The sequence below is a fragment of the Brienomyrus brachyistius genome, unplaced genomic scaffold (genome assembly GCF_023856365.1).
Source record: "Brienomyrus brachyistius isolate T26 unplaced genomic scaffold, BBRACH_0.4 scaffold358, whole genome shotgun sequence".
Classification (NCBI taxonomy): Eukaryota; Metazoa; Chordata; class Actinopteri; order Osteoglossiformes; family Mormyridae; genus Brienomyrus; species Brienomyrus brachyistius.
In genome coordinates, this window is record NW_026042633.1 from 1 (window position 1) to 27192 (window position 27192).

The following is a 27192-nucleotide window of genomic DNA, read 5'->3' on the forward strand; positions in this document are numbered from 1 at the left end:
ATTAAAATTGTTCATTATACAACCTGAATGTCTCAAGGTAGCACATTAGTACAAAAGACGCTGTATGATGTATTATTGTAGCAGTCAGATGTTATTTTTAACCATGTACAGGTTTACCTTTAATTTAATTCTACAAACATAATCAAAATCACTTGTGAAAAAGACATTTAGTCCATTTACTAAGGCAGATACAACCTGTGGAAGCACAGCTAAAAGCATACCATCACCCATTATAGAGTGACCCATTGTCTTTGTAACTGAGTAATCACAAACTAAGTGCAATTTACTATAATGAAACTGTACACAGAAACTGTAAAGGCAAAGGTAATTTATTATGATGAAATGCTTCCAAAATGCCCAGTGTGCTTCAGCGTTCTCCTTTTCTCCAGTCGTCGACAGGTCCTGTGTTTATTAGGTGATCTGTGATGTAGGAGATCCTGAGAATGACTGCTGCTCCAAGGATGATTGGCAGGTGGCTTTTCCCAGGAACAGCGGGCTTGGAGATGTAAAGGTGGGATGGAGAAAATAAAGTGTAGGGGAATACAGAGTACAAACAACCATAAGAAACACACGGCCCATGGCCATATGTCCACAAGACAACCACCCGCCCAACCCGAGAGGGAGCCTACGAGGGACTAAGGGGGGCCCCAACCCCTGTAAAAGGAGGTCCGCAGAGGGGGGACAGACAGCGAGCCCCCCAGTCCCTCCCGCAAGCCCTCCACCGAGGGAAGCGGGGTCCCAGGGCCAAAGGGCCCCATCAACCGGGAAACACTCCCCTGGCGGACGGTCCCCCCAGTCCGCTCCCCGGCAGGACGGATCACCGCCCACTGTAGCGACCCGGCACGTCCCCCCCCTCCCCGACACTGCAGGATGATCTAAGGGAGACCCATACAAACAAAGTGCACCCCCCCCCCCACCACCCAGGAGCGGACCTGCGTCAACTGGGGAGCGGCAGACCCCCCGCCCAGCCCAGACCGAACCCTACAATTCGCCTAGAAGGGCTCAGAGGCATCCCCTAGATACCCCGGGACCGCCTGCCAGGGCCCCCACCACGGCGCAGCAGAGCCAAGGACCACCCAGCCCGCAGCCACAAGAGGAGACGGCCCACACCGGCCAGGGGCCATCTTCTACCTGCTGGGCCACCCCACACGCGCAGGGCCAGAGACAGAGAGTTAGGGGGGACCCCTCAGCCCCCACTGATTCCCCGTCCCATGTTATGTGAAGTGTGCATGTACAAGTGTGAGAGAGTTGTGTGTTTTAAGTCTACAATGCATTAAAATTAGTGGGTGCAGATCGAGTATGAGGGCCCCACCACTGGCAGATGGCAGAGTCCCCCATCCCCCTCCCTGCACCCCAAGGCCCTAATGTAGCATGGACTGTGTATATAACTAAAGTGCAAAAAGCAGGTGAACAGTCGAGGCACGGGCACCCCACCGCTGGCAGACGGCAGAACCCCACCTGCCTATACCCACCTCCTCAGCCCTAGTGTCATGTGGTGTCTAATGTGCAAGTAAAACCTCCCCACTGCCCCTCAAAAGCTCTAGTGTTGTATGAAATGTGATGTCCGGCCCAGGGGAGCAATAAGGGCGTGCAGGAGTGGGCCCCCCCCGGCACCGGGGCCAGATCCCCGACTGGCCCCGATTAGTCCTCATCCCCGACCCCACACCAACCGGCAGGGGCGGCCAACCGAGGGGGTTCAGGGGCGCCACATTAACAATTGTTAATAAACATTCCACTATACATCTCAAAATTTAGCACACTTAATTCATTATCTTTGATACTGTTTCAAACATTTAATGTTCCCCAAACAGCAGCAGAAGAACCACAGCTTCATCTTCCTTGTATTTTGGCTCTTCTCTGTGTCAAGAGCTCTACAAGCTCAACTTTAATATTAATTTTCCACCACTTCTACATCTTCTATCTATACCAGACCCACATCTATCTCTACACCGCCAGTTTCCTCTCTGAAGAGTCTCAGAAACAATGCCAGCATTGCCTATCACTCTCACACCCTCCCCCTCCCTTACACCAGTCCGTCACACCTCCCAGTCCCCCCATAACCTCCCCAGCCTGGACAGTGGGGGGTGTCGCTGGTGAGCACTCCTCCAAACCTTTCCTCTCTCCCCAGTCGATCACCTCGTCCCACAGGTCCCGTCCCAGGCTCCCCAGTGCAGGTCGTTGGTCCAGGAAACAGCTTTCGGAATTTTCATTCTGGTTAACATAATTAACTAGCCGTCTGTGATACTCTCAAAGCCAAACTAGACACTGTGTATTTTCAACGTACTCCAGACATTTGCTAAATGCTATTCACCAAGAATGCCTATGGAAAGGGATGGAGCCTTCATTGGCTGCTCGTGGCATCGAGGCTACTCCGATAGAAGCGGCCAAATTGCTAAAACTGTTTCACAACCTATACAGTAACGCTGGCGAAATCAGGACGCTGCTTCGGTACGTTTTATACATCGCCATGGTAATGAACCCAGCAAACGGTTAATCTTACTTCAACAACATGGGACATTTAAAAAGTAAACGTAAATAGTAAAAGGGGCTCTTTTCAGAATAACATCTTCAGATGAAACGCATTACGACAGACCGGATGAGTAAAACCAATCATATCAACCATAAGGCTTGTTGTTTTTAAGTTTAACACAATTATTTTCTCTTACAATTTAAATATAAACAATCACATTACGAAAAATGGCCACAGCATCTACAGTTTAAGCTACTAATTTAAATATATTTCAATTATATTTTGCGGCAATATTTGCATGAACTATATCACGACATACAATGAAATATATAATTAACTATTGCTAACAAAACATAATCTGAAGAAATAGCAAGAACATACGAAGAGATGCTTCTCACCGCTGCGCCATCGCTCTGTCAGAAAGTTTATGTTCAAACTGCACTGATTTTGTTTCTATGGAAACCAGCGAAATTTTTCATTGGTCGAAAGGATGAAGATATGTACTGACGCCATTTTCAACGAATGAAAACGAGAATTAATTGTCAGGGCGTACTGACGCCATTTTCAACGAATGAAAACGAGAATTAATTGTCAGGGCGGGACGAATTTGAAGGTGAACCAATCAATAGTAGTATGTTTAGCTCCTGCTTGTTTTGGCTGAGCGTGATTGGATTTGTTGATCTAACCGCCTTCAAGCCCGTAAACCATGTATCTACTTGTCAATGGGAAACCACGCAGTTCTGTCTATAAATACTGACTGTAATTTTTTTATGACATTATGTCTTTGCTATGCAGTATTACGGTAATACGTAATACCGCGATGTTTGGGGTGCCCCGCTGTTTTTTTTCCACAGCTGGTGAACGCAATTAGCATTTTAGCCACGTTGGTAGGTCCGCTTTTGAGAAAGAACACTATAGTTCTTGTTATTCACATTCTGTGTCCTGGTGTTTTTAATTTCTCATAATGTGAACAAAGATATGTCATATACAAGTTTTTTGAGAGACTAAATTTTGGTTTGATTTATAATTTATTTAATGGTAAATAAAGTTCTTATATAGCTATTTTAGAATTAGTGCAGTCTTTCGTTTAGAATTAGCGCAATATTCTTAAAAACTGCATGTTCAAACCAAACGCCATGCCATAATAACTGCTTTAACAGATATTTCATTCAGGAATCTATGGAGGGTATACTGTAGGTAGGCCTGTTTGTGTGTGTGTGTGCGCGCGTTTGGGTGGGTGGTTATGTACATAGTGCTATAAAAACATGTTATTTTGACTTTGTAGGGACATGTTTTCGGTCCCGAAAGTAAGATACTGAATTTTATTAAATTCTGTGAATGCAGTCAAATGAATAATTCAAAAAGTCTTGCATTTTGTTTGGTTGCTTACTGTTACTGCTTGGTAACTACTGCAATGTTTAAGGTTGCCATAGTTAGGATTGGGGTTACGCCCATACAAATGAATGGAGAATCTCCACAAAGATTCAAATACCTAATCTGTGTGTGTGTGTGTGTGTGTGTGTGGAGTAGGTGTATATTACATTGTGGGGACCAAATGTCCCCCACAATGTGACAAAAACCTGTTATTTTGATGTTTTGGGGGGCATTTTCAGGTACTCACAAAGATCTGTAAATACAGTCAAAAAACTAAAAATGCCAAAAGTCTTGTATTTGGTTTGGTTACATATGGTTAAGGTTAGGGGTTGGTAGGGGTTAAAGTTGTCATGTTGGGATTACAGTTTTCCCCATAGAAATGAATGGAGAGTCCCCACGAAGATATAATTACATAGCTGTGTGTGTGTGTGTGTTGTGTGTGGTATCAGATCAGTCCCTGAGAGTTCAGTAGTCAGGCGCCATGTTTCTGAGTCTGGTTGTGGAGGCCTGAATGCTTTTCCAGATGCCAGAGTGAAAAGATTATGTGAGGGGTGGGTGCGGTCATCCACAATGTTGGTGGCTTTGCGGATGGAGCGTGTGATGTGAATGTCCATGATGGAGGGGAGAGAGACTCTAATAATCTTCTCAGCTATCCTCACTATCCGCTGGTCTTATGATCTGAGGCGAGGCAGTTCCCAATTCAGACCGTGATGCAGCTGCTCAGGATGCTCTTGTCTAAGGAATCAAAAATGTGGTTCCATGGGGTTCCAGACAGTGACCTTTTTTGGAGACAGTGAGACTAAATTTTATACCTAGGTGCACCAGTTATGACATTGGTCAGGTAGGCTGTGGTCTGTTAGTTGGTGACAAGTGGCTGGTGATCCATGCAACCCAAGCAGAAGTGAGCAGAACTTGTATCAGCCAAATAGACAGGAGAAAGCGGATTTTTCATTGGACTTCAGGACTTCTGAGTAACAGATAAAGACAGAGAAACAGCAAAGTTATGGAGAATCAGGAAGTAAGTGCCAGTCTGCGCAGATCTGAGGTCAGTGAGACACACATAAGGCTCCTCTGATGCTCCTCTTCATCCGCTGATGGGCCTCCAGGTGAGAATCACAAATCAAACATAATAACAACTGACACAAAGGCCTGAGGTCAGACCCTCTGTATGCAGCACACAGTGTGTCTGCAGTCTCACCCTCACATCGTGTATGATGACATTTCTGCTTTTTAGATTAAGTGCCTGTCTGAGAATAACTTCTGCATCATGCTAATTATTTAGCTGTTTCGTGCTCATGGGCAAAAGAAAAATGAGGATTAAGTTAAATATATCAGAAATAAATTTCTAATGTGGCTCAAGGCCACAGTAAAGTGGACCATCACATCAAGTAAGTACAAAACAGCCTTTACTAATACGCTAAGGGTTAAAACAACATATAAGATGTGCATAATCTGACAGTATATCAGCGTGAGAGCAAGGCTGGCCCTGGAAGTGGTGTGCATGCAATGGCAGAGCAAAGTTAGAGACACCCGCTAAAAACTTTCATTTCATCTCACTTGCTCCTTTCTTCTTTTTCCTTCTTTTTTTCCCTCCTAATCTGTCCATCCTCTTCGGCCAGCTCACCCACTGCATCACCATGCCGCCTAAAAATGAAATAAATAATTTTTTTAAATTTAAAAAATGAAATCGATCAACATGAGAGGCCTATACAGAGTTTATAGAACCCCTCATGGTAAAGCAAACATGTTTGTCACAGCAGTGCATTCAGACCATGATTCTGCTAAAGCTGCCGGACAGGACAAAGGGAAAAAAAAGAAGAAGGTGGGGGTCAGTGCAGCAGTGGGTAGTTCAGGTCCAGAATGTAAAAATCCAGACCAAGATTTAGTTTCAACCAAACAGCTGAGTACTCTGTATCAGTGTCATTCTTAAAGTCGTGTTTCAACTTCTGGCAAAGTTCTCCCAGGAGCCTATCTCTGTTGTATGTACAGTCGGCATGTAATTCATTCCTGCCCAGGTCCCTGACAAACAGTTGGAGGCAGAATTACTTGTTATCAGAGTATGTGAATTTTTACACACACCAGCAGCTGTGACAGAATAAGATATTTCCTTTATACTGCTGCCACATAGTGGACACAAAGAAGACTGCAGTCAATTCTAAAATCAGTCAGTCAACATGCTACCACCACAGACTATAATCGGGAAGTGATCAAACTTCATGGAACAATATGAATATAAACAAACAGATGTAGTAAGTATATTGTGCAAAATGTATCTTCATTCTTAACTACGCTGAATGGTGGAGTCCCAGAGTAAGTGATCCTCACCTGGAGGCCCATCAGTGAAGAAGAGGATGAAAAGGAGCATCAGAGGAGCCTTATGTGTGTATCGCTGACCTCAGATCTGTGGAGACTGACACTGACTTCCTGACTCTCCTTAACCTCACTGCCTCCCTTTTTGTGGGTTTTAAATGTTTAAAAATCATCCATCTATCTTTGATTTTCATAAACTGTTTGTGCACTGATGCATTTCCTGTCTATTTCTTGTCTGTAAAAAGGAAAACAGTTTGATGCTGCTGTTGTCGTGCTCTTACCAGGAATAAATATTTTGATTTCATCTAGAATCTTATCATTTTAGAAACATGATTTCATAGCAAAATTATTGATAGCTGGTCTTCACAGTGAATCATTCATGCTCACAGAATTTAAACTACAAACAAATTAATCAAATAAGTCTAGTTCTTTTCTAAACTGTTACTTCCTCATATTGCAAATGAGCAAAGAGCAGTGAAATCAGACTTATTCTGAAAAGCAGAAAAGTCGTCATACAGGATGTGAGTGTGAGACTCTGCAGAAACACTGTGTGCTACATACAGAGGGTCTGACCTCAGGCCTTTATTTCAGTCTTTATTATGTTTTATACAGTTTTAAAATGTCACTGCAGTAGGTCCTTTTCATATGTGTGGATCAGCACAAATCAAGAGGTCCGTTAGGAAGGTGTCTGTATGACAGGGGTGGGGGTATCCTGGGGGGGGGGATGGGTGGGGGCAAAGTCAGGTAATTCACTTCATCTGGGTCTTATCAGCAGTCCTGTGTTTCTCTCAGCACCACAATGATGTTTCACACATAATGGGGTCCGTGGGCCTCCTCAGTTATATTCAGGCTTTCAAAGTTCTTCAATCATAAAAAGTCACATGGATCTGATACTCTGACACTGTTATATTAATTTGTTTAAATTCATTGAAAATACTATATATTACAGCTAGTATTTGGATCCGTCTGCTCTTTATCCGTTCCTCACTGGCATACCTGGGTCTTTGTGCAGTGCTTTCCGGAAGCATCAGAACCATTCATAAGGGAATCTATGTGTGGCTGCCCTCTAGTGGATACACAAAATTCGGCTACTTAAGTAGCTTGACTATATTTCCCTCCTAGTTTAGTTTAGTTCCTAATTTAATTTAACAGATGAAACTGAAGGCAGAGCTGGAAATTAGTTTAGTCATGACTTCAGAAGTTACGCTGACATGGGATTCTGTACAATCAGAGATGAAGCTGCTGGATGGGATGGTCATCGCCTGCTTTTTCTGACTGATGTAGGTCTGGATGTAAAGTTACAAACTGCTTAATGTGTATCAATCTGTTTTATAATGTTCACACAAAAAAAGTGCTTTTAATGTGTCTGCACCTTGTATCTCCCACAATGTGCTTCTGCATTTGATATCTTCTTGACTTGGGGATAAAGAGATTTAACTGGATGGATTTTACTTTTGTGAAGCACTACAGTCCAAAGCTGAACTGATTGTTCAAAGCTTTTTGGTTTTTAAGCAAAACTACTTCATTTAATTTATCTGAAACCCACTTTGCGCCTTTCTAGACTCAACAAAGCATCATTGCCAACAAAATAAGTGAGTTACAGTTAAATCAGGTAAAGAAGTTTCATTTGGAATTTACTGATCCAGGTTTTCAGCACCACGGACACCAACTAGACTTACTGTCATTTAATGGGAGTGAAAGCAGAAACCAATAGATCACACAGGGATATTTTCATTTGATGGTGTCTTTCTTTTTACTTTTGATATGCCGTCTTCCTCCTTAGCTGATATGTGAGGCTGCTGTCAGCTCAGACAAGCTGGTGTGATTTTACGCAGAGTGATAAGTGGGCAGTCCTGTTTTCGTGTGTTACATTTTCATTTGATGTTGGCCAATATGTATGTGGTACTGTTTCCTCCTTAACTGACATTCACAGGCTGTTGTTAGCAGAGACAAGCTGGTGTATTTGTACTGCAGATTGAAAAGTGGGCGTTCCCGATTACATCACTCTTTTAAAGAGTCCCTGATTGGTGGGCTCTGACGAGGAGGGGTGACCTAAAAACTCCAAACCATTTATCCCTCCATCCATCCATCCATTTTCCAAACCGCTTATCCTACTGGGTCGTGGGGGGTCCGGAGCCTATCCCGGAAGCAATGGGCACGGGAACAAACCTGGATGGGGGGCCAGCCCATCGCAGCCAAACCATTTAAGTTTGTGAAATTCATTTTTAATAATTACCATCCATCCATCCATCCATTTTCCAAACCGCTTATCCTACTGGGTCGTGGGGGGTCCGGAGCCTATCCCGGAAGCAATGGGCACGGGAACAACCCTGGATGGGGGGCCAGCCCATCGCAGCCAAACCATTTAAGTTTGTGAAATTCATTTTTAATAATTACCAATTTCAGAAAAATATGAAATGTTTTGTAAAGTATCAATTTATTAATCATGTATTTAAACAAATTATGACCAGTATAAAAGACACATACAAAACTGTACAAAAGTCTTGGGCTGTCGAAGAAAATGATGTTCAAATGATCTTCATCTTGGTCTAGAATTATAATATTTTGTCCGTCAAAGTGTGGCAGCCCAGTCATTTCAAAATCTCTTCTAAAGTTAGTAAAACATTTGCACCAACCATCCAATAGACCTATATCTTTTTATAACACAACTCCTATGGCTAATCAATGCATCATTAACATTTTGTCACGGGAGACGGCAGCGATCGCGGGCAGGCGGGTAAGAAGCAGGCAGACAGCCGAGAATCAGGGCAAACGAGGGGTTTAATCTCAGGGACGAGGGCACGAACATCAACTGACATCAATGACGGACAAAGGACTCGGGTAAGACACGGACTGAAATACACAGGACTGAGCAAATTAACTAGATACAGCTGGGTACAATCGGGAGAAAACACGTGGGTAATCAGGGGGCGTGGCACACAGGAGGAGCGGACGAGCCGGGCATGACACATTTGTTTAATTAAATTAATTAATTAAGTGAGCTGGTGGCAGAATTTAACAAATACATGGAATGGCTGGGGTGCCCCTGAGGAGAGGTTTAGGATCCAAAGCGTGGTTCATCTAGCGATCCAACAAGGCATCAGTAACTTTATGGAGAAAAGAAGAAATTCTTGTTAGTTTTTATTGTGTCACTTTTAATTTGCATATATTTTTATGATAATTGTGTTTTTGTTCTGAGCAAATATACACAACCCAATTAAATAGCATTAAACGTTTTCTTTGATGGCCCAAGACTTTTGCATAGTACCATATTTTTTCAGAATCAAGAGACAATTTAATAAAAACCAGTCTTACCTTCACAAGATAACGATTATTAAACATTAACCAGCAGGTGGCAGCAAAGCACTTGTGAATAAGTGGCCAATACGTGGTTGTACAGGTTGCCAGCAGATAATCATCCCCTCTGTGTTTAACTGACTCTCATGCTATGACTGTACAGACTGAGCAGGGCCGAGTGAGAGAGGCTTCACTGCAGTTAGCATAACCGTTTATTTTACAGCTCGTCTGACTCATTCTGCTCCACGAAGGTCATCTCCTCTGCCAGCTTCCTCTGATCCAGGGAGACCCTCTGCTTCTCTCTGATTGGTTCCCGCTTTCTACAGGAGGTCCAGTGCAGCTGAATGGTGATGATGGTGCAAATCAGGTAAAACACACCAGTCCCAGCTTTCAGTACAGCATCCAGAACCTGCTCCCACCTGTGAGACATATAATACACCAGTGTGTCTGTCAGTCACACATATCACATTTAAACCTGAAGAACAAAACAGTGAATCTGTTCTGACTGAAGTAAAACCACCTTGATAATCGACAGCAGCACCGATCAGCTCAGTCCTACATACAGAGCCAGCTGGACCAAAGAGCTGAATAAGAGGGTGGATGTGAACAGTAAAGTCTTACATGCTTTATAGAAACACGGTACAGCCACATCGGTACTATTACACAGGACACATGTGAGGAACAGGAGACATTAACAAAGAGCATGAAAATAGCTAGAGATTATCACACAACATGTTACACTATTTTGTAAAAACAGGCCTGCAGTCATTCCCCAGCAGCACAGGGCAGAAGGCAAGGGCTCACCCTGGATGGGATGGGATCTCAAGTTTATTATTAAGAAAATGAAATAAAAAATATTTTTTTCCCTTAAAATTAAAATGACAGTTTCCCATTACTGTGTGATCAGGTAAATGCTGCTAGCTGGACCCCCACACTACTGTAAATGCTGCTGAATGCTTACCTCCGTTTTTCATTATCCCCTCCTTCTTCATCATGTGCAGAGAAAAGGAGAGCAGTGGAAACAGGAGAAAGGATAATTAATAAAAAGCAGGGTTTGCACTGTCGCCTCACTCCTCTGGCACGTGTACTCAAGTCTTCGCTGGAGTTCCGTGTGTATGGAGTTTGCATGCTCCCCCTGTGTCATTGTGGGGTTCCCTCCAGGGACTCTGATTTCCCCCCACAGTCCAAAAACATGCTGAGGCTAATTGGAGTTGTCAAATTGCCGGTAGGTGTGCTTGTGCGAGGGAATGGAGTGTGAGCGTGTCCTGCAATTGGTTGGCACCCTGTCATGGGACGTTCCCTGCCTTGCGCCCATAGGGACCCTGAGTTAGACAAGCAGTTTCAGACAATGGATGGATGCAGCACTGGAACAGATATTACAGAGTACAATTGTAACACTGGTCTACGCTGCAATGAAAAACCACCTACAGACATGTTAGTCAGTCTGCACACCATTAGTAACAATTCATCCTCACAAAGATGAAAAAATGCCTGAATTATGTTGCAAGCTACATGGATTTGTCTGGATTTGTATACATAACAAGTGACTGGCTGTATGTCTGTGGAAAATGCTGTGATTTTTGTCATATTACAGACTGATCATAAACTAGAAGACACACATTCAATATTAAAGACACCAATTAGCCTGACTGTGCGTTTTTGGATTGTTGGAGGAAACCCACACAGCATGTGGAGAACATGCAAACTCCACACAGACAGAGCAGAAGCCAGATTCAAACCCCTAAACATGGATGCGTGAAGCAACAGCGCCGCCTACTGGACCACCGTGCCACTATCATTGAAACAATAATCCCAATAAATAACTCTGTTTCACAACAGCTGATAAATAGGGGATTATCCCCACAAAGAAGCACAAACCCCTTCGTGAGTGAAACTGCTGGGTTGATTAGTATGTATCTATTTATATTCAAGCATAAATAATTCACAGGCAGATTTAAATCAATTACTTATGTTTAACAGTAATATGAACTGGAATCTGCAGGATTCCAGCAGCACACCAATACCAGCCAGTGTCCTTCCTCTCCAGCCCACTCATTGTCACAATGAAGGTTTCATTTTCTGTGTCATCCCTGATCAGGACAGGCCTCCCATGCAAACTCACTGATCTCTCTGATGCACAGGAGCCCCCAATCTTACACCACATCCTTTGTCTTTTGTTGTTTCCATAGTAACACTGACACTGTCTCCATCCACACCCGTCACCTCCTGTTTGTCCACTGTCAGCCCTGGAGGACTTCAACACACAGGTAAAACACTCAAAGATTTGCACAGCAATGAAATGTTTATGAATATCAGCCCATTACAACATACATACTGTATGTAAATGTTTGGCCAATAAACTGACATTTTTTAACATATTGCTTATCATATTTAACCTCATGAAGTCGCCCGATTTAGCTGACACTGTTACTTCTTCCAAGTCTCGTTTATCATATTGAATTAAATTAAAATGCAGATTTTTAAAATATTAAAACATTTTTTCCATCAGTGTTTGTGTTAAGGTCCTTCCTTTTTGACTCAGTGACATGTTACATACTGTGCATCTCATTGGCTACAGTCTGCAGTACAGACATCTTACCATCAGTGACTGACAGATTAACCTGATCAGAGAGGCTCCACTGATCTTCACACCACACCAGTACCGATCGGAGTCCTCAGCTGTCAGATTGTTGATGGTCACAGTGAAGACTCGCTGGTCAGGATCATCTCTGACTCACACTTTACCCTCCAGTGGAGAGTCAGTGTGTACTATGGGAGTACATGACCTCACATTATACCCTCTGCACCAGTATTTCACATGAGTTTTATATCTGTCACCATAGGAACATGGGATTGTTACAGATCATCCTCTCTGTACACAGGCCCATTTCACTGTAGACACACTGTCAGCACCTGTGGGGAAAATAATTAACTGAATAAGGATTTTCCATCTCATGACATCTCTAAGTAATTATGCTTGGTTTGTGTAATACTTAGATTAGGTCATGTGTAATTAACAGAACAGTGATGATGTATAGAAGTCAAAGACCATCATTTTACTATAAGAACAAGGAAAACAAAACTAGTGTCTGATCTTGGGAAGGGCTTCAGCAGGATGTGGGATCGGGAATCTGAGCCTGGCAGTGTGCTCTAGGGTCTGAGAGGAAAACCAGGACCTTAAATCCCTAGTAAAAGGCCTAGATGAGGTGAATGAATGGGCTTGTCACTGTGTGGGATGGCCACACCCCTTAAGTACTATGGCCTTACTTGTAAACATATCCAGTCCTGTGATACAGGCCCTCTCATATTCCCTCTATACATGCTTCCTTTGGGCTCTATTTGTGAACGTTATTATGTAAAATATCATTGCTATGCTGGTGATACGCAGCTCTATCTGCCATTAAAACCTGGTGACTGCTGCTCTCTGGTGGCCCTTTCTAACTGTCTGGAGGATATTAAGAACAGGACAGCAATGACTTTCGTCCAGATTAATGAAAACAAGACAGAGGTAATGAGTTCTGGTCACTGTTCATGATCTCAGAGAACAATTAGGGCCTCATTCAGAAAACTTCCAGTCACATACTAAAAATCTTGGTGTCATCTTTGATTCATCACTGAGTTTGATAAACAAATAAATGCTGTTGTGAAGGGGTGTTTCTGTCAGCTGAGTTCAATAGCCTGGCTTAAACCACACCTTTCAGCCAAAGACCTGGAGAGTTACTCCTGCTTTTATCCTGATTGGGTTACTGCCGTTCTCTGTACCCAGGTTTACCAGAAGCATCTTTATTCTGACTACACCTTGTTCAAAACGGTGCTACCAGGCTCTCAACAAAAAATAGACACCAAATTTCCCCTGTGTTGGCTGCATTGCATTGGCTACCTGTTAAGTTTTGAGAATTTCTGAGAATACAGTTTAAAGATTTCTTATTTCTTTCTAAGGCGATACATGGCATAGGTCCCCAGTCCGTCTCGGAGCTAATTCAGCCTTACACCGCTTCTTATTAGATGCATCTCTGTACTGACCCTGCACACACAGGAACACATTTTATTTATCTATTTAATCTGACTATTCTGCTTTGCACATCATGTATTTAACATTTATAGTGATTTTATATTTATTACTAGATTATTGTATAACTTTTGCACTGTTTTTTGAACTTGGTTGTTGCTTAGTCTTGTTTTTCCATGGAGCACCATTATACCAAAAAGAATTCCTTGTAGGGTCAACCTACTTGGCAATAAACCACAGTCTGATTCTGATTATTTTTTGTGTAACATTGTGTAACATTGGCCAATGTCTCTACTTTTACTATATATTTATATTATTTTGACCTACAGCACTTTGGCACAACATAGATTGTTTTTAAATGTGCTATAGAAATAAAAATAATTCAACTTGATATAGAAACATATTTCAAGTCATCCATCTTGCCGAGATGGGGGTTGCGCTGTGACCCCTGGTGGACAAATTATGCAGCAACAGCACTCATATCATGGTTGAAAGTTCTGTCTTCAGTCTCTCTGTTTCTTTTTAGTTATCATTAATTGGCCATTATAAACCAAATGCTGATAGCGATTTATCACAGACTCCTGCATTAATGAATTAAAATATTCATGATGAATAAAGAAGATGAATTGGCGCTAATGTGTATTTTTACTGTGTTATTGATGAGATAAATATTACAGTACATGGATCGCTCTGGTATCTCAGAAATTGTCTCCATTTTTTCATACAAATTTATCATTAGTACAGTAGTGCTTGCAGTTCACAAATGCTTTGGCCTACAAACAATTTGGTTCGCAAAAACTAAATTTGGTCAATGAACAAACTCGACCAGATTCCTTTTTTTATACTAGTGTAACACCGGCAGGGCGCATATCCCAGCATGCCCCGCGTACAATTGTAAATAGAAGGACCACGACAGGCACCCAACAAGCACCGAACCCAAATACACAGATGGGAAACACAATGTTGTCAGAAGCTGAACTGCGAAATGCAGATGCAGTGATAGATTTACACAAACTAAATACACGTTAGGAGCGGACAGGGTATACACACAAGACATGGGCAAAGTGTAAAGTGAGGTAGACCTTCAACAGCACGTCAGTCCATTGCAGGGCAATGGAAGCTGGAGAAATGCCATGTGAACAGCAGAAATGTGGTCATACAGGATGTGAGGGTGAGACTGTGTGCTGTATACAGAGGGTCTGACCTCACGGCTTTGTTTCAGTCTTTAGTATTGTGATGACATTGTGATAGCCCAGTGATAACTATACTGGATGGGTGGTACCCCTTCAAAGAGCAAGGGGAGATGGGATACCATTGTGGTATGCAAGCAGGTCCTCAGGGTTGTCACACATGTTTTTCTGAGGTGTACACTGCTGGTTGCTTGAGCCCCTGGATGAGACACTGGTCAGTGCCCTGCAGAATCGCTGTGGGCAGTGTGAGGACTTCTGCCCTCTCAGTTAAACAATAGGTGCAGGGACTGAGTCAAATGAGTCTCTCTGCATCCTGCTTAATGATATCAAGGGGTTGTGTAGGCGTGTCTGTGCTCACATGGCTCTATCAGTACAGAGTGAACTGGCCAGGGATCAGTTTATCTAGACACTTAACCCCAGATAGCTCACATTCAGACACAGCCAACCCCTCTGCGTCCCTAGACGAGGCCCTGGAACTGGCTTTGGAGAGAGAAATTGTGGGCAGCAAGGTGGCGGGGAACGAGGCGGGAGAAATCAACCAAGCTGTAAACGCCAAAGGGCTTGGAGGACCCAGGCCCTCAGGTTTACTTCCTGGAGGCAGACTGCCTGTAGGCTGACAGGCAGCAGCACCCCCCCCCCACCCCTCAATCCTCAGACAGTGTCCCAAGTTCACCGCCACCCAGGGTTCCGCCAAGGGCACGCATAGCCGGGAAGATGTGGGCCAACAAGGTTAATTTCCGGAACTTCCTTGTTGACACCGGGGAGGTGGCCCTGCTGCCACCTGCTGCAGAGGTTGTGACTACGGATTGGACTCACAGAGGCAACTTCTGTCACATACCCACCATAGTGATGTGAGTCGCATGTACTGCCCTAGTCCATACAGGTTCCACTGCAACCCTGGTGAGACCAGACACTGTCAAGAACTGACATTGGTGCAGGTGAGAACAATGACTGGTGACCTGGCCCCTTTAAGAGGGACGGGGTTGTTCCCTTTTGACATGGGGGGTTTAGTTGTGAATAGTAACTATGTGGATGGCTGACATGCTCGATCCCTCCATCCTGGGCCTGAATTTCCCCCGGAGCACGGCATGTGTGCTGGACTTTGGGCACAACATGCTGAGATTCCCTGCGGTCCATGTGTACAGTGGGGCCGCTGGCCCCGCAGCCTCTGCAGCTGACTGCCCACCCCTTACTGCCACTGGGCCTGTACCTCCACATCAGCTAGAGATCCCTTCCTCTGCTACAGTCACGTGGGCCCCTGAGCCCACATGTGTCCCCTCCAGTGTAGCGCTGCAGCCTCACTCACTTCACTGGAGTCTAACGGGGTTTATCAGAGCGACTTACCTGAAGCTGCCATTGGAGGAGCCCATGATGACCACACGGTTGCCCTTGTGCCACTGCAATCCCACTGCCCTGGTCCTCTACCTCACACCATTGATCCCCTGCCCCACCCATACGGTTGTGTGCCTCTTCAGGTTTGCAGCCTCCTCCTGCACTGAGCGGCCATTTCAGAAGTTTAATTATTTAATTTACAGTAATACACATGTTTCCAACCATTAAAAAAATTATCCAGACTTAAAGTCACTTGAATAAAAATATTTAAAAACTTGTTAGCATTTCAATATAGTACCTGGTTGGACTGTGTACTTCCTCTTTGTTTACATGGTTAACATAACACTCACAGCACAAAGTATGCTGTCCTCAGCATTCGTATCTCCGCAACATTCCAAAGATCCATCATAGGCCTTTAGTCTAAAAACAAGCTAAAATGGTCACTGAGAACCTTTGCGTCCATTGATTTCCATCAGCTGTGTTTGGAAAGTTCGAAAGAATTTCTGAGGCTACTGAACAGAGCCAGGGTTGCCAGCTCTCACCCATCTGGTGTGACACTCACACCTTCAGACTCTCACGCTCACGCAAGAAATCTTATTAAATCTTAGGGCAAATCTATATTATTTCATTATAAACCTAAAATTCGCTATATCAAATGCACTGGGGTACTTTGAAAACCCTGCAAACTATTTACAAGGTAATAAAACTGTTACGTACATGTAAATCTGTGTGCATACTTGTTTCAAACTGAAAATCTTATGCCAGCCAGCTAAACAAATTAGACAACCCTGCTACAGGGCTCTCTGTTCAGTTTTCGCTGAATGCTAAGGCTTCCCAGGCAAGCTACTGACCCTCCAAATTTCACAGACCTCTCGGCCACCCAGTAATCTGTAACTTTAGTGCTGAAAGCCTGACAGTGAGTGTATCATGTGAGGCAGCTGTGGAAATACAGACTCTCGTCTGTGCCACAAAAAACCTTCTACAGCGGCAATGTGGGATCTGTGCTCTCCGGGAGCATAACTGCTCGGTACGGCAGCTCCAGCTCTGAGGGCCGCCGAGTCCCGCTGAGGGTGATACGATGCGCCCAGAGAATCACCAGGACAGAACTGCCGCCCTGCATAAGTCCCCGGGGCCTTATGGCCGGGACTGAGAGGCCGAGGAGAAGCTTCTACCCCCGGCCAGTAGGATCATTAACATCACAGATTAAAAGCTAAAATATGCTATAACTACAATCTGTACTTTAAACATTTCTACATATTTTTTATACATTTTCATCTTTACTTTTTATATACCTTTTATTGTTATATTTTCTTATTATCTTTCTGTAGTTTCAGTTAATTCATGTTGTTTAATTTTGATGTCCTTTTACTAGTGTGTTTATTACACCGACTGGAGTAACGACAATTTCATTTCGCTGCCAGTGTACCACTACATTTGTACGACAAATAAAAATCTTGAATTTATTGTGTTACCCCCATCACATTATTTAATGTGTTCCTCATGAATTTCATTGTATTCCTCAAAATAAACACGTATTCCAATTTTGGTTCTTGCAACACATTTCCAAAAAAGTTGGGACAGGAGCGATTTAGGGCCAGTAGTGAGGTAAATTGGTTAAATAATGATGTGATTTGAAACAAGTGATGTCAACAGGTGATTGTAATTATGATTTGGTACAAAAGCAGCACAAATACGTGAGAAAATTATTGAAATGTTTAAAAACAATGTTCCTCAAAGAACGACAGGAAGAGATTTGGATATTTCACCTTCATCAGTGCATACCATAATTAAAAGATTGAAGGAATCTGAAGCAATTTCAGTGCGTAAAGGACAAGGAAGCAAGCCTAAGTTGAACTACCGTGATCTCCGATCCCTCAGCATCCCACTGCATCAAGAATCGTCATTCATCTATAAGCGATATGACCACATATGACTACTTTGGCAAACCTTTGTCAAGTACCACAATACGTAGTTACATCCACAAATGCCAGTTAAAACTGTACTGTGCCAAAAGCAAGCCCCATCTTAACAGTGTCCAGAAGCGCCGTCGGCTTCTCTGGGCTCAGAACGCATCTGAGTTGGACCATCACACAGTGAAAACGTGTACTGTGGTCAGATGAATCAGTATTTCAGGTATTTTTTGTGAGAAATGGATGCCGTGTGCTCCAGACCAAAGAAGAAAAGGATCACCCAGACTGTTACCAGCAATAAGTCCAAAAGCCAGGGTCTGTCATGGTATGGGGTTGTGTCAGTGCCCTTGGCAAAGGTAACTTGCAGTTCTGTGATGGCACCATTAATGCTGAAAAGTACATAGAGATTTTGGAGCACAATATGTTACCTTCAAGAAGACATTTTTTCCAGGGAAGCCCATGCATTTTTCAACAAACAATGCGAAACCACATTCTGCACACATTACAAAGTCCTGGCTGTGGAGGAAGAGGGTATGGGTACTTGACTGCCTGCAGTCCCGACCTGTCTCCAATAGAGAATGTGTGGTTCATTTTGAAGCGCAATATGTGACAACGAAGACCCCGTACTGTTGTCCGCTTTAAGACTTGTTTGCAGGAAGAATGGGACAAAATTACACCTGAAACACTACATCACTTGGTGTCTTCAGTCCCTAAATGCCTTTTAAGTGTTGTGAAAAGGAATGGCGACATTACAAAGTACTAAATGCTTTACTGTCCCAACTTTTTTTGAAATGTGTTCTAAGAACCAAAATTGGAATACGTGTTTGAAAAAGAACAATGAAATTCAGTGCTGTTGTATTGTTTTCAATGTAATACAGGTCAAAGATAATTTAACAAAGTGCTGTTTTCAGTTTGATTTTCATTTTACATACCATCCCAACTTTTTCTGATTTGGGGTTGTAAAATGTGAACACAAAAGCTTTTTTTGTGTGAACATTATAAAACAGATTAATTCGTATTAAACAATTTCAAAGACATAGACATCTAATATGTGTGTGTCTGTGAGAGAGAGCATTTCAATTAATGCCTATAGTTCAATATTTGTTATATGTGCTGAATTTCATGGTCATTATTTTGGAAAAAAAGCTACCTAAACCATACGGGACTTAGAAATGGGTTAAAACTGACAGGACGATACCAGATATCAAATTGTATGGTTAGGATGAATGTACTGTTAAACAGCAGCACCATTGGAGGAGTCATGCATGGTGAGGCAGGGGGATATCTGTACATTAATGGGCGATGCATTACTGGGGATCTTTGGCGCCACCTTTTGACCAGTTACAGTCGTCATCAACATTAAAAAAACATTTCCTTTTCCACTGCGTGAAAAAACAAATTGCACCCTATTTATAGAGTGGGAGACTACTTTTTGCAAGGATTTATATCTCCTGAAATTGCTTCTTCACAGATAAGCACCAGAATGTTTTTTTCCCAGATGGTAGTAGGGACAAAATCTCCTACCACTGATAATTCTGACCATACACAAATTTTTATTTTTCTGAGTCTTGCGATTTTACCGTATCAAAAATAACCAGTAAATCCTATTATTATCCTGCTACCCCCACTCTACCAAAACTCATGAAATGATACATTTGGAGGAGGAAGATTTCTAATTGATCCTTTATACCCACCAACCAGACCAGTATAAGAAGCTGTACGATGTAAAGCCTCTTTAAATGGGTACAGACTACTTCCGTTTATTGTAATAAGTATCTCATGAATTTGACTTTACACTTTTGCATGGTATTGATAGATTTTGAAAGTTAATTACTTAACACAATTCTTATTAAAATTGTTCATTATACAACCTGAATGTCCCAAGGTAGCACATTAGTACAAAAGACGCTGTATGATGTATTATTGTAGCAGTCAGATGTTATTTTAACCAATGTACAGGTTTACCTTTAATTTAATTCTACAAACATAATCAAAATCACTTGTGAAAAAGACATTTAGTCATTTACTAAGGCAGATACAACCTGTGGAAGCACAGCTAAAAGCATACCATCACCCATTATAGAGTGACCCATTGTCTTTGTAACTGAGTAATCACAACTAAGTGCAATTTACTATAATGAAACTGTACACAGAAACTGTAAAGGCAAAGGTAATTTATTATGATGAAATGCTTCCAAAATGCCCAGTGTGCTTCAGCGTTTCTCCTTTTCTCCAGTCGTCGACAGGTCCTGTGTTTATTAGGTGATCTGTGATGTAGGAGATCCTGAGAATGGCTGCTGCTCCAAGGATGATTGGCAGGTGGCTTTTCCCAGGAACAGCGGGCTGGAGATGTAAAGGTGGGATGGAGAAAATAAAGTGTAGGGGAATACAGAGTACAAACAACCATAAGAAACACACGGCCCATGGCCATATGTCCACAAGACAACCACCCGCCCAACCCGAGAGGGAGCCCACGAGGGACTAAGGGGGGCCCAACCCCTGTAAAAGGAGGTCCGCAGAGGGGGGACAGACAGCGAGCCCCCCAGTCCCTCCCGCAAGCCCTCCACCGAGGGAAGCGGGTCCAGGGCCAAAGGGCCCCATCAACCGGGAACACTCCCCTGGCGGACGGTCCCCCCAGCCCGCTCCCCGGCAGGACGGATCACCGCCCACTGTAGCGACCCGGCACGTCCCCCCCCTCCCCGACACTGCAGGATGATCTAAGGGAGACCCATACAAACAAAGTGCACCCCCCCCCCCACCACCCAGGAGCGGACCTGCGTCAACTGGGGAGCGGCAGACCCCCCGCCCAGCCCAGACCGAACCCTACAATTCGCCTAGAAGGGCTCAGAGCATCCCTAGATACCCCGGACCGCCTGCCAGGGCCCCACCACGGCGCAGCAGAGCCAAGGACCACCCAGCCCGCAGCCCACAAGAGGAGACGGCCCACACCGGCCAGGGCCATCTTCTACCTGCTGGGCCACCCCACACGCGCAGGGCCAGAGACAGAGAGTTAGGGGGGACCCCTCAGCCCCCACTGATTCCCCGTCCCATGTTAATGTGAAGTGTGCATGTACAAGTGTGAGAGAGTTGTGTGTTTATGTCTACAATGCATTAAAATTAGTGGGTGCAGATCGAGTATGAGGGCCCCACCACTGGCAGATGGCAGAGTCCCCCATCCCCCTCCCTGCACCCCAAGGCCCTAATGTAGCATGGACTGTGTATATAACTAAAGTGCAAAAAGCAGGTGAACAGTCGAGGCACGGGCACCCCACCGCTGGCAGACGGCAGAACCCCACCTGCCTATACCCACCTCCTCAGCCCTAGTGTCATGTGGTGTCTAATGTGCAAGTAAAACCTCCCCACTGCCCCTCAAAGCTCTAGTGTTGTATGAAATGTGATGTCCGGCCCAGGGGAGCAATAAGGGCGTGCAGGAGTGGGCCCCCCCCGGCACCGGGGCCAGATCCCCGACTGGCCCCGATTAGTCCTCATCCCCGACCCCACACAACCGGCAGGGGCGGCCAACCGAGGGGGTTCAGGGGCGCCACATTAACAATTGTTAATAAACATTCCACTATACATCTCAAAATTTAGCACACTTAATTCATTATCTTTGATACTGTTTCAAACATTTAATGTTCCCCAAACAGCAGCAGAAGAACCACAGCTTCATCTTCCTTGTATTTTGGCTCTTCTCTGTGTCAAGAGCTCTACAAGCTCAACTTTAATATTAATTTTCCACCACTTCTACATCTTCTATCTATACCAGACCCACATCTATCTCTACACCGCCAGTTTCCTCTCTGAAGAGTCTCAGAAACAATGCCAGCATTGCCTATCACTCTCACACCCTCCCCTCCCTTACACCAGTCCGTCACACCTCCCAGTCCCCCCATAACCTCCCCAGCCTGGACAGTGGGGGGTGTCGCTGGTGAGCACTCCTCCAAACCTTTCCTCTCTCCCCAGTCGATCACCTCGTCCCACAGGTCCCAGGCTCCCCAGTGCTGGTCGTTGGTCCAGGAAACAGCTTTCGGAATTTTCATTCTGGTTAACATAATTAACTAGCCGTCTGTGATACTCTCAAAGCCAAACTAGACACTGTGTATTTTCAACGTACTCCAGACATTTGCTAAATGCTATTCACCAAGAATGCCTATGGAAAGGGATGGAGCCTTCATTGGCTGCTCGTGGCATCGAGGCTACTCCGATAGAAGCGGCCAAATTGCTAAAACTGTTTCACAACCTATACAGTAACGCTGGCGAAATCAGGACGCTGCTTCGGTACGTTATAACATCGCCATGGTAATGAACCCAGCAAACGGTTAATCTTACTTCAACAACATGGGACATTTAAAAAGTAAACGTATAGGGGCTCTTTTCAGAATAACATCTTCAGATGAAACGCATTACGACAGACCGGATGAGTAAAACCAATCATATCAACCATAAGGCTTGTTGTTTTTAAGTTTAACACAATTATTTTCTCTTACAATTTAAATATAAACAATCACATTACGAAAAATGGCCACAGCATCTACAGTTTAAGCTACTAATTTTAAATATATTTCAATTATATTTTGCGGCAATATTTGCATGAACTATATCACGACATACAATGAAATATATAATTAACTATGCTAACAAAACATAATCTGAAGAAATAGCAAGAAACATAGGAAGAGATGCTTCTCACCGCTGCGCCATCGCTCTGTCAGAAAGTTTATGTTCAAACTGCACTGATTTTGTTTCTATGGAAACCAGCGAAATTTTTCATTGGTCGAAAGGATGAAGATATGTACTGACGCCATTTTCAACGAATGAAAACGAGAATTAATTGTCAGGGCGGGACGAATTTGAAGGTGAACCAATCAATAGTAGTATGTTTAGCTCGTGCTTGTTTTGGCTGAGCGTGATTGGATTTGTTGATCTAACCGCCTTCAAGCCCGTAAACCATGTATCTACTTGTCAATGGGAAACCACGCAGTTCTGTCTATAAATACTGACTGTAATTTTTTTATGACATTATGTCTTTGCTACGCAGTATTACGGTAATGCGTAATACCGCGATGTTTGGGGTGCCCCGCTGTTTTTTTTCCACAGCTGACGAACGCAATTAGCATTTTAGCCACGTTGGTAGGTACGCTTTTGAGAAAGAACACTATAGTTCTTGTTATTCACATTCTGTGTCCTGGTGTTTTTAATTTCTCATAATGTGAACAAAGATATGTCATATACAAGTTTTTTGAGAGACTAAATTTTGGTTTGATTTATAATTTATTTAATGGTAAATAAAGTTCTTATATAGCTATTTTAGAATTAGTGCAGTCTTTCGTTTAGAATTAGCGCAATATTCTTAAAAACTGCATGTTCAAACCAAACGCCATGCCATAATAACTGCTTTACAGATATTTCATTCAGTAATCTATGGAGGGTATACTGTAGGTAGGCCTGTTTGTGTGTGTGTGTGTGCGCGCGTTTGGGTGGGTGGTTATGTACATAGTGCTATAAAAACATGTTATTTTGACTTTGTAGGGACATGTTTTCGTTCCCGAAAGTAAGAAGATACTGAATTTTATTAAATTCTTTGAATGCAGCCAAAGGAATAATTCAAAAAGTCTTGCATTTTATTTGGTTGCTTACTGTTACTGCTTGGTAACTACTGCAATGTTTAAGGTTCCCATAGTTAGGATTGGGGTTACGCCCATACAAATGAATGGAGAATCCCCACAAAGATTCAAATACCTACTCTGTGTGTGTGTGTGGATTAGGTGTATATTACATTGTGGGGACCAAATGTCCCCCACAATGTGACAAAAACCTGTTATTTTGATGTTTTGGGGGGCATTTTCAGGTACTCACAAAGATCTGTAAATACAGTCAAAAAACTAAAAATGCCAAAAGTCTTGTTTTTGGTTTGGTTACATATGGTTAAGGTTAGGGGTTGGTAGGGGTTAAAGTTGTCATGTTGGGATTACAGTTTTCCCCATAGAAATGAATGGAGAGTCCCCACGAAGATATAATTACACAGCTGTGTGTGTGTGTGTGTTGTGTGTGGTATCAGATCAGTCCCTGAGAGTTCAGTAGTCAGGCGCCATGTTTCTGAGTCTGGTTGTGGAGGCCTGAATGCTTTTCCAGATGCCAGAGTGAAAAGATTATGTGAGGGGTGGGTGCGGTCATCCACAATGTTGGTGGCTTTGCGGATGGAGCGTGTGATGTGAATGTCCATGATGGAGGGGAGAGAGACTCTAATAATCTTCTCAGCTATCCTCACTATCCGCTGGTCTTATGATCTGAGGCGAGGCAGTTCCCAAATCAGACCGTGATGCAGCTGCTCAGGATGCTCTCAGTAGTTCCCCAGTAAAATGTTGTGAGGATGGGAGATGGACTTTTCTCAGCTTCCGCTGAAAGTAGAGGTGCTGCTGTGCTTTCTTGACTATGGAGCCTGTGTTGAGACAAACTTGTGTGTTGTTTTTGTTTGTCACATAGTGTAAAAATTGCCTAAGGAATCAAAAATGTGGTTCCATGGGGTTCCAGACAGTGACCTTTTTTGGAGACAGTGAGACTAAATTTTATACCTAGGTGCACCAGTTATGACATTGGTCAGGTAGGCTGTGGTCTGTTAGTTGGTGACAAGTGGCTGGTGATCCATGCAACCCAAGCAGAAGTGAGCAGAACTTGTATCAGCCAAATAGACAGGAGAAAGCGGATTTTTCATTGGACTTCAGGACTCCTGAGTAACAGATAAAGACAGAGAAACAGCAAAGTTATGGAGAATCAGGAAGTAAGTGCCAGTCTGCGCAGATCTGAGGTCAGTGAGACACACATAAGGCTCCTCTGATGCTCCTCTTCATCCGCTGATGGGCCTCCAGGTGAGAATCACAAATCAAACATAATAACAACTGACACAAAGGCCTGAGGTCAGACCCTCTGTATGCAGCACACAGTGTGTCTGCAGTCTCACCCTCACATCGTGTATGATGACATTTCTGCTTTTTAGATTAAGTGCCTGTCTGAGAATAACTTCTGCATCATGCTAATTATTTAGCTGTTTCGTGCTCATGGGCAAAAGAAAAATGAGGATTAAGTTAAATATATCAGAAATAAATTTCTAATGTGGCTCAAGGCCACAGTAAAGTGGACCATCACATCAAGTAAGTACAAAACAGCCTTTACTAATACGCTAAGGGTTAAAACAACATATAAGATGTGCATAATCTGACAGTATATCAGCGTGAGAGCAAGGCTGGCCCTGGAAGTGGTGTGCATGCAATGGCAGAGCAAAGTTAGAGACACCCGCTAAAAACTTTCATTTCATCTCACTTGCTCCTTTCTTCTTTTTCCTTCTTTTTTTCCCTCCTAATCTGTCCATCCTCTTCGGCCAGCTCACCCACTGCATCACCATGCCGCCTAAAAATGAAATAAATAATTTTTTTAAATTTAAAAAATGAAATCGATCAACATGAGAGGCCTATACAGAGTTTATAGAACCCCTCATGGTAAAGCAAACATGTTTGTCACAGCAGTGCATTCAGACCATGATTCTGCTAAAGCTGCCGGACAGGACAAAGGGAAAAAAAAAGAAGAAGGTGGGGGTCAGTGCAGCAGTGGGTAGTTCAGGTCCAGAATGTAAAAATCCAGACCAAGATTTAGTTTCAACCAAACAGCTGAGTACTCTGTATCAGTGTCATTCTTAAAGTCGTGTTTCAACTTCTGGCAAAGTTCTCCCAGGAGCCTATCTCTGTTGTATGTACAGTCGGCATGTAATTCATTCCTGCCCAGATCCCTGACAAACAGTTGGAGGCAGAATTACTTGTTATCAGAGTATGTGAATTTTTACACACACCAGCAGCTGTGACAGAATAAGATATTTCCTTTATACTGCTGCCACATAGTGGACACAAAGAAGACTGCAGTCAATTCTAAAATCAGTCGGTCAACATGCTACCACCACAGACTATAATCGGGAAGTGATCAAACTTCATGGAACAATATGAATATAAACAAACAGATGTAGTAAGTATATTGTGCAAAATGTATCTTCATCTTAACTACGCTGAATGGTGGAGTCCCAGAGTAAGTGATCCTCACCTGGAGGCCCATCAGTGAAGAAGAGGATGAAGAGGAGCATCAGAGGAGCCTTATGTGTGTATCGCTGACCTCAGATCTGTGGAGACTGACACTGACTTCCTGACTCTCCTTAACCTCACTGCCTCCCTTTTTGTGGGTTTTAAATGTTTAAAAATCATCCATCTATCTTTGATTTTCATAAACTGTTTGTGCACTGATGCATTTCCTGTCTATTTCTTGTCTGTAAAAAGGAAAACAGTTTGATGCTGCTGTTGTCCTGCTCTTACCAGGAATAAATATTTTGATTTCATCTAGAATCTTATCATTTTAGAAACATGATTTCATAGCAAAATTATTGATAGCTGGTCTTCACAGTGAATCATTCATGCTCACAGAATTTAAACTACAAACAAATTAATCAAATAAGTCTAGTTCTTTTCTAAACTGTTACTTCCTCATATTGCAAATGAGCAAAGAGCAGTGAAATCAGACTTATTCTGAAAAGCAGAAAAGTCGTCATACAGGATGTGAGTGTGAGACTCTGCAGAAACACTGTGTGCTACATACAGAGGGTCTGACCTCAGGCCTTTATTTCAGTCTTTATTATGTTTTATACAGTTTTAAAATGTCACTGCAGTAGGTCCTTTTCATATGTGTGGATCAGCACAAATCATGAGGTCCGTTAGGAAGGTGTCTGTATGACAGGGGTGGGGGTATCCTGGGGGGGATGGGTGGGGGCAAAGTCAGGTAATTCACTTCATCTGGGTCTTATCAGCAGTCCTGTGTTTCTCTCAGCACCACAATGATGTTTCACACATAATGGGGTCCGTGGGCCTCCTCAGTTATATTCAGGCTTTCAAAGTTCTTCAATCATAAAAAGTCACATGGATCTGACACTCTGACACTGTTATATTAATTTGTTTAAATTCATTGAAAATACTATATATTACAGCTAGTATTTGGATCCGTCTGCTCTTTATCCGTTCCTCACTGGCATACCTGGGTCTTTGTGCAGTGCTTTCCGGAAGCATCAGAACCATTCATAAGGGAATCTATGTGTGGCTGCCCTCTAGTGGATACACAAAATTCGGCTACTTAAGTAGCTTGACTATATTTCCCTCCTAGTTTAGTTTAGTTCCTAATTTAATTTAACAGATGAAACTGAAGGCAGAGCTGGAAATTAGTTTAGTCATGACTTCAGAAGTTACGCTGACATGGGATTCTGTACAATCAGAG

At 43.2% G+C, this 27192-nt stretch overlaps 1 protein-coding gene across 1 annotated transcript in view; it reads left to right on the forward strand.

Moving 5' to 3' along the window:
- The first annotated feature begins 9763 nt into the window (after positions 1–9763).
- LOC125728831 (uncharacterized) overlaps positions 9764–27192 on the forward strand; it is a 109739-nt gene continuing 92310 nt past the window's right edge. The window contains exon 1 of the mRNA XM_049005514.1: positions 9764–9818. Coding sequence (XP_048861471.1) covers positions 9796–9818 — 23 coding nt within the window. The 5' untranslated portion in view covers positions 9764–9795. The remainder of the gene's footprint in view (positions 9819–27192) is intronic.